At 45.0% G+C, this 14092-nt stretch overlaps 1 protein-coding gene across 1 annotated transcript in view; it reads right to left on the bottom strand.

Moving 5' to 3' along the window:
* cdh23 (cadherin-related 23) overlaps positions 1-14092 on the bottom strand; it is a 435252-nt gene that overhangs the window by 26522 nt on the left and 394638 nt on the right. The window contains exons 41-49 of the mRNA XM_063191998.1: positions 13851-14060; positions 13209-13316; positions 12408-12510; positions 11542-11667; positions 10651-10854; positions 10125-10444; positions 7732-7870; positions 1521-1637; positions 140-364 (exon numbers count right to left, since the gene is read on the bottom strand). Of these exons, the coding sequence (XP_063048068.1) occupies positions 140-364; positions 1521-1637; positions 7732-7870; positions 10125-10444; positions 10651-10854; positions 11542-11667; positions 12408-12510; positions 13209-13316; positions 13851-14060 (1552 nt within the window). The remainder of the gene's footprint in view (positions 1-139; positions 365-1520; positions 1638-7731; positions 7871-10124; positions 10445-10650; positions 10855-11541; positions 11668-12407; positions 12511-13208; positions 13317-13850; positions 14061-14092) is intronic.

A 14092-nucleotide genomic window follows, 5' to 3' on the forward strand; every position in this document is an offset into this window, starting at 1 on the left:
AACCTTCACTTGCACTGCAATCAAGTTTCATCAACTGAACATCATTCACATAATGCAGATTCTCAATTGCAAAAAAACCCCACATTAGACGGCAAAACGAACTGTGTGATGAAGCAGACTGTTAATAAAGAATTCTGACCTGTGGAGGGGTCCTCCAGTGTGATGTAGTCTCCCCGGGGCAGGTGCAGCAGCTGGTAGATGACCTGTCCGTTGGGGCCCTTGTCTGGGTCCACAGCCGACACGGAGAGGAGCGTGGTGCCAGGCTGAGCCCCTTCCAGAATCTTCTCCGAGAAGTTGGCCACGCCAAATGGGCGGAATCGCGGCACGTTGTCATTCACGTCCAACACATTTATGGTCAGCCGGGCTGTGCGTGTTTGAGAGAGAGAGAGAGAGAGAGAGAGAGAGAGAGAGAGAGAGAGAGAGAGAGAGAGAGATTTTAGATTTTATAGTTCTATAATTGTATAGTTCTGTGATTGGTGATTGTGATTGTAAGTGATGGTGTAAGTGATATTGATGGTGTAAGAGATTGTGGATGTAAAACAGTAGAACGAGCATCTAGATGTAGATCTAGAACAGAGATTCTCAAAGTGTGGTCCGGGGACCACTGGTGGTCCGCAACAGAGCTCAGGTGGTCCGCGAGGGGATTTCTATTTTTCCAAGACAAGCTAGCAGTTGGCTGTATTTGTAACATTATTACAAAGCTAAACATAGCTGAAGTGTTATTTTTACCACAATAAGACATGCTTGTAATGTGAATAAAAAGTAAGTGATCTGCATGAGAATTAGCAGTGTCAAATTAGCACCCGTCAACTATGAATTAAGTTGACAGGTGGTCCCTGAACATTTTTGGAGGGACAAAGTGGTCCTCGGTCTGAAAAAGTTCAAGAAACACTGGTCTAGGACTACAGGTAGCCTTGGGGTGTTCTATTGTAGCTGTTTTGTTGTAGCCTTGGATGTCTAGTAATAGTAACTACTAGGTACTCTCATCATTGTTGTTTACATAAATGATGATGATGATGGCTGTGCTCCATACCTGTGAGCGGGACATGCTATACCACATTATTATATTATTACATTACACTTAGCTGACGCTTTCATTTTATTCAAAGCAACTTACAGTTATTATTTGTCAGGGTATTGGTTACAGTCCCTGGAGCAATGTGGGGTTAGGTGCCTTGCTCAAGGGCACTTCAGCCATGGATGGAGATGTAGGGAGAGGTCAGGGGGGATTCGAACCTGCAACCCCTAGATTGAAAGACCAACTCCCTAACCACTAGGCCACATGTACCATAAGACTTTTTCAGACATTTCTGGACTTTTTATTGCCATCAAACAGTCCTTTATGCATTGAAAGTAAACAACACATAGCAGATAGTACTGCTGGGAGAACAGCATTTCTATGACAACATCAACAATTAAGTTAACATATTAAGACGTGATCAAGTTACGCATAACGATATCATTTCGGTAACAAAATGTTAAAAAATAAGAGGCTTCGTCTCAAGGGGCTGAAATCTTACCATTGGGCACGCTGACAGACTGGTCTATGACCTCACTGGCGTTGTCATGAACAGACACGATGATGTCAAATGTAGCAACCAGCTCCCTGTTCAAAGGGTTACGCACAAACACAGCACCTACAGGAAGACCACGCACACACGCACGCACGCACGCACGCACGCACGCACACACACACACACACACACACACACACACACACACACACACACACACACACACACACACACACACACACACACACAGACACACACAGACACACACACACACACAGTTGGTTTGTGTGTTATGCACTATGCTTGGTTTGTGAGGAAATAACTGTATGGTTCCCTGTTTGTTTTTCCCACCCTCTGTTCCATGTATGTGTTATGTACAGTGTGACAAAAAAATAATATAATATTGAGACTATGAAGAAAAGACTATAAAGACTATTAGTTTTGTTCCAGGAACTACTGTATGTGCAGTATTCATTTACTATTTATTGTTGCAGTTGTTTACGGCTGTATTTGCATACTACATGTGTGTTGCGTGTCAGACCATCTGTGTGATTTGCATCTGTCTGCAAGAGCAGGGTGCACTTCCTCTTACTGTAGATGCTAAAAGGATTTTACAACTTACTGTGTTTTATTATTGTATTTCCATAAACGAATTTTCTTATCATTACCACCTCGTAGAAGTAGTGTGGATGTGGTAGATAGAAACAAAAAATGGATTTGCTGTTGATCGTTGGTGGGCAAAAAAATGAAATATAGGCTGGATTTAGAACAATAAATATCTTCAGTTAGGCATGCTATAGTCCTTGGATTGACTAACAGGTGTTTTAAATCCAAAGCACTACACCAACTTAGACATTGCGTGCCCAACAGAGAGTACTCCACTAGCTATCCACGCTGTCACTACCCGTAGGAAAGCTCGCAGATGTAGACCCTCTGGTTGTGTACACAACAACCTAATTACGATTGCACCTGAACGCATAAACAATAGCTCTACTACTTTGAATGTTAACGCTGCATTACTTAACGTGCAGTCCTTGACCAACAAAAGCTTCGTAGTAAACCAGCTGGTCTCGGACAAAAACATAAGCTTCATGTTTCTTACCGAAACATGGCTTAAAGACGACGGGGCGGCTACTTTTATTGAGGCTTGCCCTTCCGATTACAAATTCCTTCACGCCCCGAGACCAAATAAACGAGGCGGAGGCGTAGCCATACTTTTCTCCAACAAATTTAATTGTACTAAGATGAATCTGGGCTCTTTCTCTTCATTTGAATACATGGCAATGAGGGTCCAAGCAAACCTCAAACTGATTATTATTTTTCTGTACCGTCCACCGAAATTCTCTTCGTCATTTCTATCTGATTTCTCCACCTTCATGTCAGACGTACTTACTAACTATGATAAAGCAATAATTGCTGGCGACTTTAATATCCACGTAAATACATCAGATGACGCAATAGCCAAGTCTTTCTTAGATACATTAAATGGATTCGGTCTCGTCCAGAATGTCACTGAACAGCCTACCCATCGGAAAGGCAACACACTTGACCTTGTTATTTCACATGCGCTTGATATCAACAATATATCGGTCACGGACGTCGGCCTCTCCGACCACCACTGTGTGTTTTTTGATTTTGACATTTCAACACAAATTAGCACACCCAACAATGTCATTCACAGACGACGCATTAATGCCTCTGCTGAGCTTAAGATTTCAGACCTCATCAAATCGGGTGACCTACTAAATGGTCACTGCACACCTGATGAAATGGTTGATAGCTTCAACAACAACTTAAGAGGAATTCTAGATAACATAGCTCCAATTAGAACGACGACAAGGACCAGAGCTAGGTATTCACCTTGGATGAATGACTCACTTAGAGCCTTAAAAAGAAAATGCAGAGTAACCGAGCGTCTTTGGAGGAAAACTAAATTAGAAGTCCATAGACAATCCCTTAGGGATGAGATCTCCTCCTACAATAATGCGGTACGCTCAGAGAGAAAAGCATATTTTTCCAAAATCATAACAGACAACCAGCATAATGCGAAAGTTCTTTTTTCCACTATTGACCACCTGCTTAATCCAACACATAGCAATAACAACCTAAATGCAGCATCACATGCCAAGTGCGAGGAATTTGCTAGATTTTTTGATAAAAAGATTGCCGACATTAGAGAAGGCATCCAAGGTGAAAACGCAGCAATCTCTGTCGCCCACTCAGGCGATACACCGAGGGGAGGGTTAAACCCCCCTAGGAGACCTGAGAGCTTCCAAAAGTTTTGTCCAATTACAGAGGACGACCTCTGTAAAATAGTCAGGGAAAGTAAGCAGTCTACCTACAGCCTTGACGCGATCCCCACACATCTGCTAAAAAACATACTTGGTTGCTTAGCAGCACCTTTACTGCAAATTGTTAACACCTCTATGCTTACAGGCATTTTTCCAAGCTCATTCAAAACAGCCATGGTAAAGCCACTCCTAAAAAAGACAAACTTAGATCAGAATTCTTTAAACAACTACAGACCTATATCAAACCTCCCCTTTATAAGCAAGGTACTAGAAAAAGTTGTATTTAAACAGCTTAATCAACATCTGGCTGGGAATGATATCTTGGAAAAATTCCAATCAGGCTTTAGAGCCAACCATAGCACCGAAACAGCACTAACCAAAATAATAAGTGATCTTAGGCTCAGCACTGCCGCAAACAAAGTTTCAGCACTTATCCTCCTCGACCTCAGTGCCGCCTTTGACACGATAGACCACAACATACTAATTGACCGCCTTGAATCTTGGGTAGGCTTGTCCGGTCACGTCTTAGAGTGGTTCAAAACATATATTACAGGAAGGCAGTTTTTTGTCACCATCGGAGAACACGTCTCCAACAAGTATGATGTGCCTTTTGGAGTTGCTCAGGGTAGTTGCTTGGGCCCTCTCCTCTTCTCTCTCTATATGTTGCCCCTGGGCTCCATCATCAGAGAGCACAATGTTGATTTTCATAGCTATGCCGATGACACTCAACTATATATCTCTGTCGAGCCTAGCCAAACCACTGCCATTCATGCCTTGACTAAATGCATGTCTGCCATCACAGATTGGATGAACAGTAACTTCCTAAAATTAAATGAGGATAAAACTGAAGTGTTGCTCATTGGGCCTAAGGAAAAACGTGCAAAACTCCACTCAAGCCTAGGTGACCTAAGCATACACATTAAAGATAAGGTTACTAGCCTAGGTGTGGTCATAGACTCGGATTTGAGCTTTGAGCCTCACATCAACAAGATAACAAAATCTGCTTTTTTCCATCTTAGAAATGTTAACAAAGTGCGCGGCTTGGCCCCCCGACAAGACGCTGAGAAACTTATTCATGCCTTTGTCACCAGTAGGATAGACTACTGCAATGCTCTCTTCTCTGGTCTCCCAAAAAAATTAATTGACAAATTGCAACTCATTCAAAATTCTGCGGCAAGAATCCTAACAAGAACCAGAATGAGAGAGCACATCTCTCCTGTCTTGGCAGACCTGCACTGGTTACCTGTCTCATACAGAATCGACTTTAAGATTCTGCTCACAGTATTTAAAGCATTAAATGGACTTGCCCCTAGCTATATCTCAGACATGCTCTCTTTTTATGCCCCTGCTCGAACTCTCAGGTCCACTGATGCCAAGCTGCTAAGGACCCCCACCCCCCCGCAGAAGAAGATCGGCGACGCCGCGTTTGCCTGCTATGCGCCCAAGAGATGGAACGCCCTCCCCATCGAGATCCGATCAGCCACCTCCGTCGACTCCTTTAAGAAGCAGCTGAAGACCCACCTCTTCATCCTTGCCAACTCCTAGCTGCCAAGGCGTCATAGTGTCCCAGCTGCCGCAGCGCCCTTACTACTCGCAACCAGCCCTGGCAGGGGGCTCCCCTAGGTGGCCGCTGGTCTCTGCCTGAGGTTTCTTCCTGACTATAGGGGGTCTTTTTTTTCTCAGACTTCACTGAGCTTTTTTTCCCCCTTACAAACTATGAATCAAGCGAAAGGGAGTTTTTCCTCACCCCTGATGCCACCAGGGGCCGCACCTGAGCGCCCAATCTCTGTGTGACTATCTATGACTTATGATAGGCCCAGCCACTATGGACCTTACACATCTAAGAATCCTGGTCCTATCCTACGTTGACCTTATGACTCTACTTTCTCTGTCTATCTCTTCTTCCTCTGCCTTCCTGCTTTTTCTGCCTTTCCTCTATACCTCTCCTTTTAAATCTATCTCTAAAAAATGTTTTTTTTTTTTCATTTGTTAAGCACTTTGAGTTACATGCCTTGTATGACACAGTGCTATACAAATACAATTATTATTATTATTATTATAGGTTGAAAGAAAGGTAAGGTACGCTATATGTTGAAAACAAAAGTTTCATTATTCTCAGTTTCACTCAGATGCCATGAGTTTTGCCTGTTTTGGTTGTAGGGCAGGCCTTACAAGGCAATGTCCCCTGAGCAAAACCAACCAACAACCAAACAATGTAGTGACGCTTGCTCAATGGTGTGGTCTTGCAGGGCTTTGCATAACTATCAGGAAAAACAACAACAACAACAACAACAACAACAACCAAATACAAAAAAAAGCAACCAAAGAAAACCACTGCTGGAAACTCACTCATGTGGATGTTGATACCCAGTAGTGATACCTACAGGACGGTATTCCAAGCAGAGGGTTTAGTTCAGTGTTTCTCAACTGGTGGGTCGCGACCCAAAAGTGGGTCGCGGAGGGGTCATGGGTGGGTCGCGGGGCCTTGGTGTAAAAAATCCAACTTTTCCTGCAACAATTTACAGCTTTTATTTTGATAGGCTAGTGAACTCTGTGTCATCTGTCGTCATAGATACAATCTGAATGTTTATGTGAGATAGATAGCGTGCAACCAGTCATTCGAGTCTTGGTTACATTTTGAGAATTGCATTGAATTGACTTGAACGCTAAAAAAATTGGGTCGCGACCGAATGAGAGTGGAAAATGGTGGGTCCCAAGACTGTTCCAGTTGAGAAACACTGGTTTAGTTCACCAACCTAATAACGCTAATTAAGGAGACTTGAGACTTGAGAAGGGTGACCAGATTTTTGTAGTCTAAAACCGGGAGACTTCGCCGTGTGACTTAAAGACAATATTTTGGCGGACGGGTCTGGGGGTCCTCCCTCAGAAAAAAATGACGTTTTTAGATGCAATTTCCTGCATTCTAATCAATTTTAGGGGGTGGAATGACAAATCGCACCTGACTCCTTCAGACTTTATATACAAGCGCTGGCTGCCATTAATTGTGGCAGGTAAACATGTAATCTTTTCCATATATTTACCCTGATATACATGTAGCGCAATGAAGTGGGTTCTCAAAACCGGGACATATTTGTGTCCCGACAGAGTTTGCTCGGGACCTGGGACACACAACTCCAAATCGGGACTGTCCCGGTTAAGTCTGGTCACCCTAGACTTGAGGCTTGACTCCTAATTTAGCTTTTCTTACTGCAGCTGGGCCTGTTGACGGGCCTATTCACTCTGCTCAAAACACGTAACTACATCAAAACAACAACATTGTATTGCTAATGACAATGCACAGACTCGATAGTAACTGAGCAAGACTAATACTAAGTAGTAAGTAGTAGTTAAGTAGTAAACCAGGCTTAGTTAACCTACAGGAAGTGGTAAACCTGCTAATATAGATGTAACTGCAAGAAAAGTAGGACTCTTCTATTAGATGATTTACCTCTACCACAAGGTTAACTTAACCTGGTTTACTAATGAACCAGCTTCCTAGTATAGCCCCTTGGTCAATACCATTTTGTTGACAATAAGGTTATAGCAGAGGCTCTGTGCTAAAGGATTTAAAGCTGATACCGACAGGCTATCTTGGGCAGATTTCTCATTAGGTAAACCTTTAAGTAAAACAATTAAGTGTACCACTTAACCATGTTCTTGGAATAACCCCAGGGGCCTATACTACTATTTTTATGCAATGCCTTGGGCCTATACTACAAAGCTGGTTCAGGAGTAAACCAGAGGAAGTTAAGAGGTAAAGCACCTAATAGAAGAGCCTGGAGTCCTTCTATTAGATGATTTAACTTAACCTAGTTTACTCCTGAACCAGCTTTGTAGTATAGGCCCAAGGCCTTGCATAAAAATACAACTGCATCAACAAGAATAACAAATAAAACAAAATACAATGGGCACTGCCACATGCTCACCGGTGTGGAAGTCGATGCCAAATGAGTCCTGCAGTCCCCTGACAGGGTTGTTGTTGTCGTCGCGCGCCTCCACGGAGATGATGTAGTACGCCAGCCGCGGGCGAAGGTCAGGGTCCTCGGCCGTCAGCGTGGCCACCACCTCAAGGACAAGAACAAAGTGAAAGTCAAGGTCAAGTGGAAGTCAGCTTTATTGCCAATTTCTTTGCATGCACGACATACAAAGAATTGAAATTACATTTCTCGTTTTCCCATGCAAAGACATAGACTAGACATAGATACACCGATCCAAGGAAATAACCGTAGTAGAGCGGCCGCCATTACTGCAGTGCTTCCTGAAGCAAACTCGTATCTGGACAGTGGAGAAGTCCGTAAATTTATAAGCCAATAGTAGCCAACTAGAACTAGCTCCGGCTTGTTAGCTAACTCCGAACATGTAATGTTGACAACATACAATTCACACAACCATTTAACAAGCCGAAGTTACTCAACATTTCGCTGGTAGACCAAGGAGGGTCTTGGGGTTGAAGGCATTTGTGAACTTTGTAAGTGAAACCATAATTTATTAGCGAACTCGTTTTGATGAGATGTCTGTGGTAATAACACAAGGGTAGCTCCGGCTTGTTAGCTAACTCCGAACATGTAATGTTGACAACATACAATTCACACAACCATTTAACAAGCCGAAGTTACTCAACATTTCGCTGGTAGACCAAGGAGGGTCTTGGGGTTGAAAACAAGGCATTTTTGAACTTTGCAAGTGAAAGCATCATTTATTAGCGAACTCGTTTTGGTGAAGTGCCAGTTAGCCCGCCCATAGCTAGGTCTATTCAGTATAGCTTTACATGTCCTTCTTGAATTAAATGTTTCATTAATTTATAAATTCTATAATTTCATGATATAGCTTCATCAATCACCGGTGGGCACTGTCTGACATCGTCTATCCATGAAACTTTATTCAAAACTTTATTCAGGCTGTCATTTCTAGAGGTGCTTAACTCGACTCTTTGAGGCGTCCGGATTGATTGGATCATTCCAAGGAGGGTATCCGGATTAGACGGATCACACGGATCACTTATTTAAAATAAATAAAAATAAATAATAATAATGTATTTTTTAAAACGTTTCTTTCGTTAAGTAGCTATGCGCCTCACCTTTGTTGTTCCATTTATCAATTCACGTTGATAAATCAAAGAGTAAGACAGTTTGATCAACAAAACTCACTTTATGAATGTCACAGTTCCTAAACTCATGCTGCGATCCGACCCACCTGGGTCTCCTCACTAAACATGCAACCACAACTCGAACAGCCTTTGGCAGCAGTGAAACGGCATGTTCCTGATTTTGCAATAAATAATGTGTGTGTGTTTGTATTTAAGAAGACTAAAAGTCAAATATTTGGGAGCAGAAGTCTAGTTGAGCAGGGACAGTCAGGAGGCGAGCAGCAGATGACCACTCGCTTCCGCTGCCGAGTTGCCATGCGACTCACACACTCGTGGCAAAAACGAAACTTAAGCGTTGATCCGATCCGTAGGGGATTCGCTGCTACCAACAACTCAGTCAGGATTCGTCTCACCGAGTCGCCGAGGGCGCCGCTGCTGAGTGACTCGGACGAGGGGAGTGACAGCAGTGTCTTTAAAGACGGTACGCTGTAACGCAGTGAGTGATAGTAGAGTCACGTCTGTAGACTATAATTTCCCTAAGAGTAGCCTACATACTGAGATGTTAAAGCGTTGGCAGAGCATTGTTAACATTTAGAAATGTAGACCTCAACAGAGTCAGAAGCACACACACATAGGGAGTGTGGACCCGCGACTCAATTGGCCACAACAGGCTGGACGGATCAAACGGGCTCGATGAATGACGAGGCGGGAGTTGGTTCAGTTTTACTCAGTGAGTGTTCGTGACTGAACAGCATAGTAGGGAGATTAGAGAATGGCTGTTGTAGTCAACTAAAGAGGATACAGTCCGGTTTCACAATTTCTCGCGTTGTAACTGCCATTTTGTTGACATATTAATGAAATGCCGTCTGACCCGCCTTTGGCGGATCAATGCACGACAGCCATCCGGTCTGTTCGGATGAGGTCTTGACCCGGCTCTCCAACCGGATCCTCCGGGTTTTATATCATCTCTAGTCATTTCGATGGTGTCAGTCACCAGAATGTATTAGCGCACCAACTATTTATAGATGGCATAACGGGTTTAATGAATAGAACGGCACTCCAACAATGGCGCCAGTGCAAGATGGTGGCGTCCATACATCGCTTCTCGGATCGGTGTACAGACATAGACATATGCCAAGGACAAGGTCAAAATTGTATTTTACCAACTTTGACCTTGAACATGGCTTTGCTGTATCAGTTTTAATGTGAATTGAAATCTAAAAAGAAAAGCACCTCTCCGGCTGGTGTGGACTCGTTGACGCTGATGGTCTGCATGGGCCGCAGGAAGCGCGGCCGGGAGTCGTTGACGTCGTCCAGGAGCACGGTGAGTGTGGCGGTGGCCGAGAGCGGAGGCGCGCCGCGGTCTGTGGCCATGACGATGAGGCGGTAGGAGGCGCGCTCCTCCCGGTCCAACGAGGCGTTGCCCACCAGCACGGCGCCCGACAGCGAGTCCACCACGAAACGGTCCTGGGCACCGCTCTCCAGCCGGTACAGCAGCCAGCCGTTGGCACCCGAGTCCGCGTCCGTGGCAGACAGCTGGGTCACCACCACACCTGGACACACACGCACGCACGCGATATATAGCAGCCTGACGTTGGCACCCGAGTCTGCGTCCGTGACAGACAGCTGGGTCACCACCACACAGGGACGCACAGAGACGTTACACACACACACACACACACACACACACACACACACACACACACACACACACACACACACACACACACACACACACACACACAGGCCCTCTACCCACCTGTGGGGCTGTTCTCGGGAAGGCGTACGGTGAAGCTGGCGGGGTTGAATACTGGCGGGTTGTCGTTGAGGTCGAGGATGGTGATGGAGAGCGGCACGGTGCTACTCAGCCCGCCCACGTCTTCTGCAGCCAGCTGGAGCTCCACACGCGGCTCAGAGAAGGCCTCTCGGTCCAGCGCCGCACCCTCCCTCACACGTACCTCACCTAGAGAGTGAACCACAGACACACAGACACACAGACACACACACACATGCACACGCACACACGCACGCACACACACAGACACACAGACACACACACACATGCACACGCACACACGCACGCACACACATGGCTCAGAGAAGGCCTCTTGGTCCAGCACTGCACCCTCACTCACCTCACCTGGAGACACACACACACACACACACACACACACACACACACACACACACACACACACACACACACACACACACACACACACACACACACACACACACACACACACACACACACACACACACACACACACACACACACACACACACACACATAGCAGAGCAGCTCCACACATGGGTCTATATGCATGAGGGCGTACCTGTGTCTTGGTGTATTAGAGCGCACCTGTGTCTGGATCTATTAGAGCGTACCTGTGTCTGGGTCTATTAGAGTGTACCTGTATATCTGGGTCTATTAGAGCGCACCTGTGTCTGGGTATATGAGGGCGTACCTGTGTCTTGGTGTATTAGAGCGCACCTGTGTCTGGGTATATGAGGGTATACCTGTGTCTTGGTGTATTAGAGCGCACCTGTGTCTGGATCTATTAGAGCGTACCTGTGTCTGGGTATATGAGGGCGTACCTGTGTCTTGGTGTATTAGAGCGCACCTGTGTCTGGGTATATGAGGGCGTACCTGTGTCTGGGTCTATGGTGAAGAGCTCCACCCTGGGCCCCAGCAGCTTGTACTTCACTACAGAGTTCACGCCAATGTCCCTGTCCAGCGCTTTCACCGGCCCATTCAGAACAGTCACGGTGCTGCCTAAGAGAGAGAGAGAGAGAGAGAGAGAGAGAGAGAGAGAGAGAGAGAGACAGAGACAGAGACAGAGACAGAGAGACAGAAAAGAGGCAGAGACAGAAAGACGATAAGAGGGACAAAGACAAAAAAGAGAAAAAAAGAAGGAAAAAGACAGAGAGAGAGGAACTATATATGAAGAGTTCAGATGCAAAACCCCCTAAGTGCCTTTTCAGAAAATAATCTCAATTCATTTTTATTTAATACAAAGTTACTAAAATTGCTTATTGTTTTATTTTATTTATATAATATAACTATTTATATGTATTATCAAGTACATAAATGTAAACCAAACCAACAACGGGGTTCTCTAAAAATATAGAAGTAAAGGTCTTCAGAAATGGAGTTAGGGTGTTTTGCATCTGAACTCTTCANTTATATAATTATGTATTGTATTTATACAAGACATAGACAGACAGGTCATAGACAGACAAGCATGAAAAGTACTACAGTACTACTTTGTACACTTGATTGAATGTCACTGTGCACTCTCAGTTTGAGACAACTGGAATGCCCAGAATGAAGCAAGTGTGTGTGTGTGTGTGTGTGTGTGTGTGTGTGTGTGTGTGTGTGTGTGTGTGTGTGTGTGTGTGTGTGTGTGTGTGTGTGTGTGTGTGTGTGTGTGTGTGTGTGTGTATGAGAGAGTGTGTGAGTGTGTGTGTGTCTGCATGTGTGTGTGTCTACTAGAAGCTAAGTGGGTGCTGTACCTGCGAGGGAGTTCTCCATGATTTCAGCACGGTAGCTGGACCGAGTGAACAGCGGGCGGTTGTCATTCTCATCCAGAATACGCACCACCAACGTGTCTGAATCCTAGAGCAAGCAATATATGTATACAATATATATATATATAGTAGCAATAAAAATAGAAATTCACTCTATACAGATGGCAGTCGAAGAGAGTTTGATTTCCAGTAATGAGGTCGGAATGCAAAGCGTTTAAGGAAACAGCAGAAACATATATGTAGACCTTCCTGTGTGACATGCAAACGTTCAAATAAATGTGCATGGTATGCTTGTATGTATGTATGTATGTATGTATGTAGTATGTATGTATGTACAGTATGTGCATAAGTGTGTGTGTGTGTGTGTGTGTGTGTGTGTGTGTGTGTGTGCATGCGGGACTGTGTGCGTCCGTGCGTGCGTGCGTGCGTGCGTGCGTGCGTGCGTGCGTGCGTGCGTGCGTGCGTGCATGCGTGCGTGCGTGCGTGCGTACGTGTGGTATGTGCTCTGTAAAACATTGCATCGTACAAAGTAGTTAAAAGTTAAAAAGTAAGTTGTCCTGCTGCTTTAAGTTTGTAAGTTAACTCTTAATGCAACTCGAGGCTTAACTCAACTCAAGGCTTTCTAAAGTTGAGTTAACTTACAAACGTATATTATTAGGGCAGCAGGGCCAATGTTTTACAATGTGTGTGTGTGTGTGTGTGTGTGTGTGTGTGTGTGTGTGTGTGTGTGTGTGTGTGTGTGTGTGTGTGTGTGTGTGTGTGTGTGTGTGTGTGTGTGTGTGTTACCCGGCGTGCTATGCGTGGGTTCTCTGGGTTGTCCTTGACGGTGATGGTCAGTCTGTATTCGTCTATCCTCTCCCTGTCCAGGGGTCTGTTCACCTGCACCACTCCCGTCTGACAGGAGACAAAACGCAGGATAAGCAAGGCTCATAATCAGCTACGACCATAACTAATGCATGCATTTATTAAAACCATGCAGTATATAGTTTCGACATTGCCGTTTTTTTTGTGGCAGATGTCATGTGGTACAACCACAGTCAATGCCACTGAACCAGCTATAAAATCAGGCCCAGGACCATATGGAGGTGAAACGAGCAAAGTGAAAAGAGGAGAAATTCAGTGTTCCATTCTGGCAGCTCAACCGTCATCAGGTCGTCTCAGCGAATCAAATAGAATGATTAAAAAAAAAAAGATTGGCCAGGGGAAATTCACTTCTCATTTGCATAACATTTAACTCGGACTTTAGCTTCGCTTCGCTCCTGTTCGCTTGCCTTCGCCTCCCTCATAGGAATGAATGGTGAAGTTCACTTCGCTTAGCCAAATTCATGTGTGTGTGTGTCCGGCGAAATAGGGCCTATAGAGTCCACTAACTAATGATAACTAACACACAATAACAACTGCCAAACTACTTGAGTGTAAAGGACTCACGGTGTCATTGATATAGAACGCTCCGTCCTTGTTGCCAGCGGTGATGTTGAAGGTGAGCAGGGCGTTGCGTCCGCTGTCTGTGTCGGAGGCCCGGATCTGGGCAATGGAGGTGTGTATGGACGCCCCTTCGCTCACGCTCACGTTCTTAGGCAGGTTCAGCAGAATCGGGTCGTTATCGTTGATGTCCAGAACCAACACTCCCACCACCACCTGGACGGGAGAAGACAGGATATTGGAGTTCG

Source organism: Engraulis encrasicolus, chromosome 24 (assembly GCF_034702125.1).
Source record: "Engraulis encrasicolus isolate BLACKSEA-1 chromosome 24, IST_EnEncr_1.0, whole genome shotgun sequence".
Taxonomy (NCBI): Eukaryota; Metazoa; Chordata; class Actinopteri; order Clupeiformes; family Engraulidae; genus Engraulis; species Engraulis encrasicolus.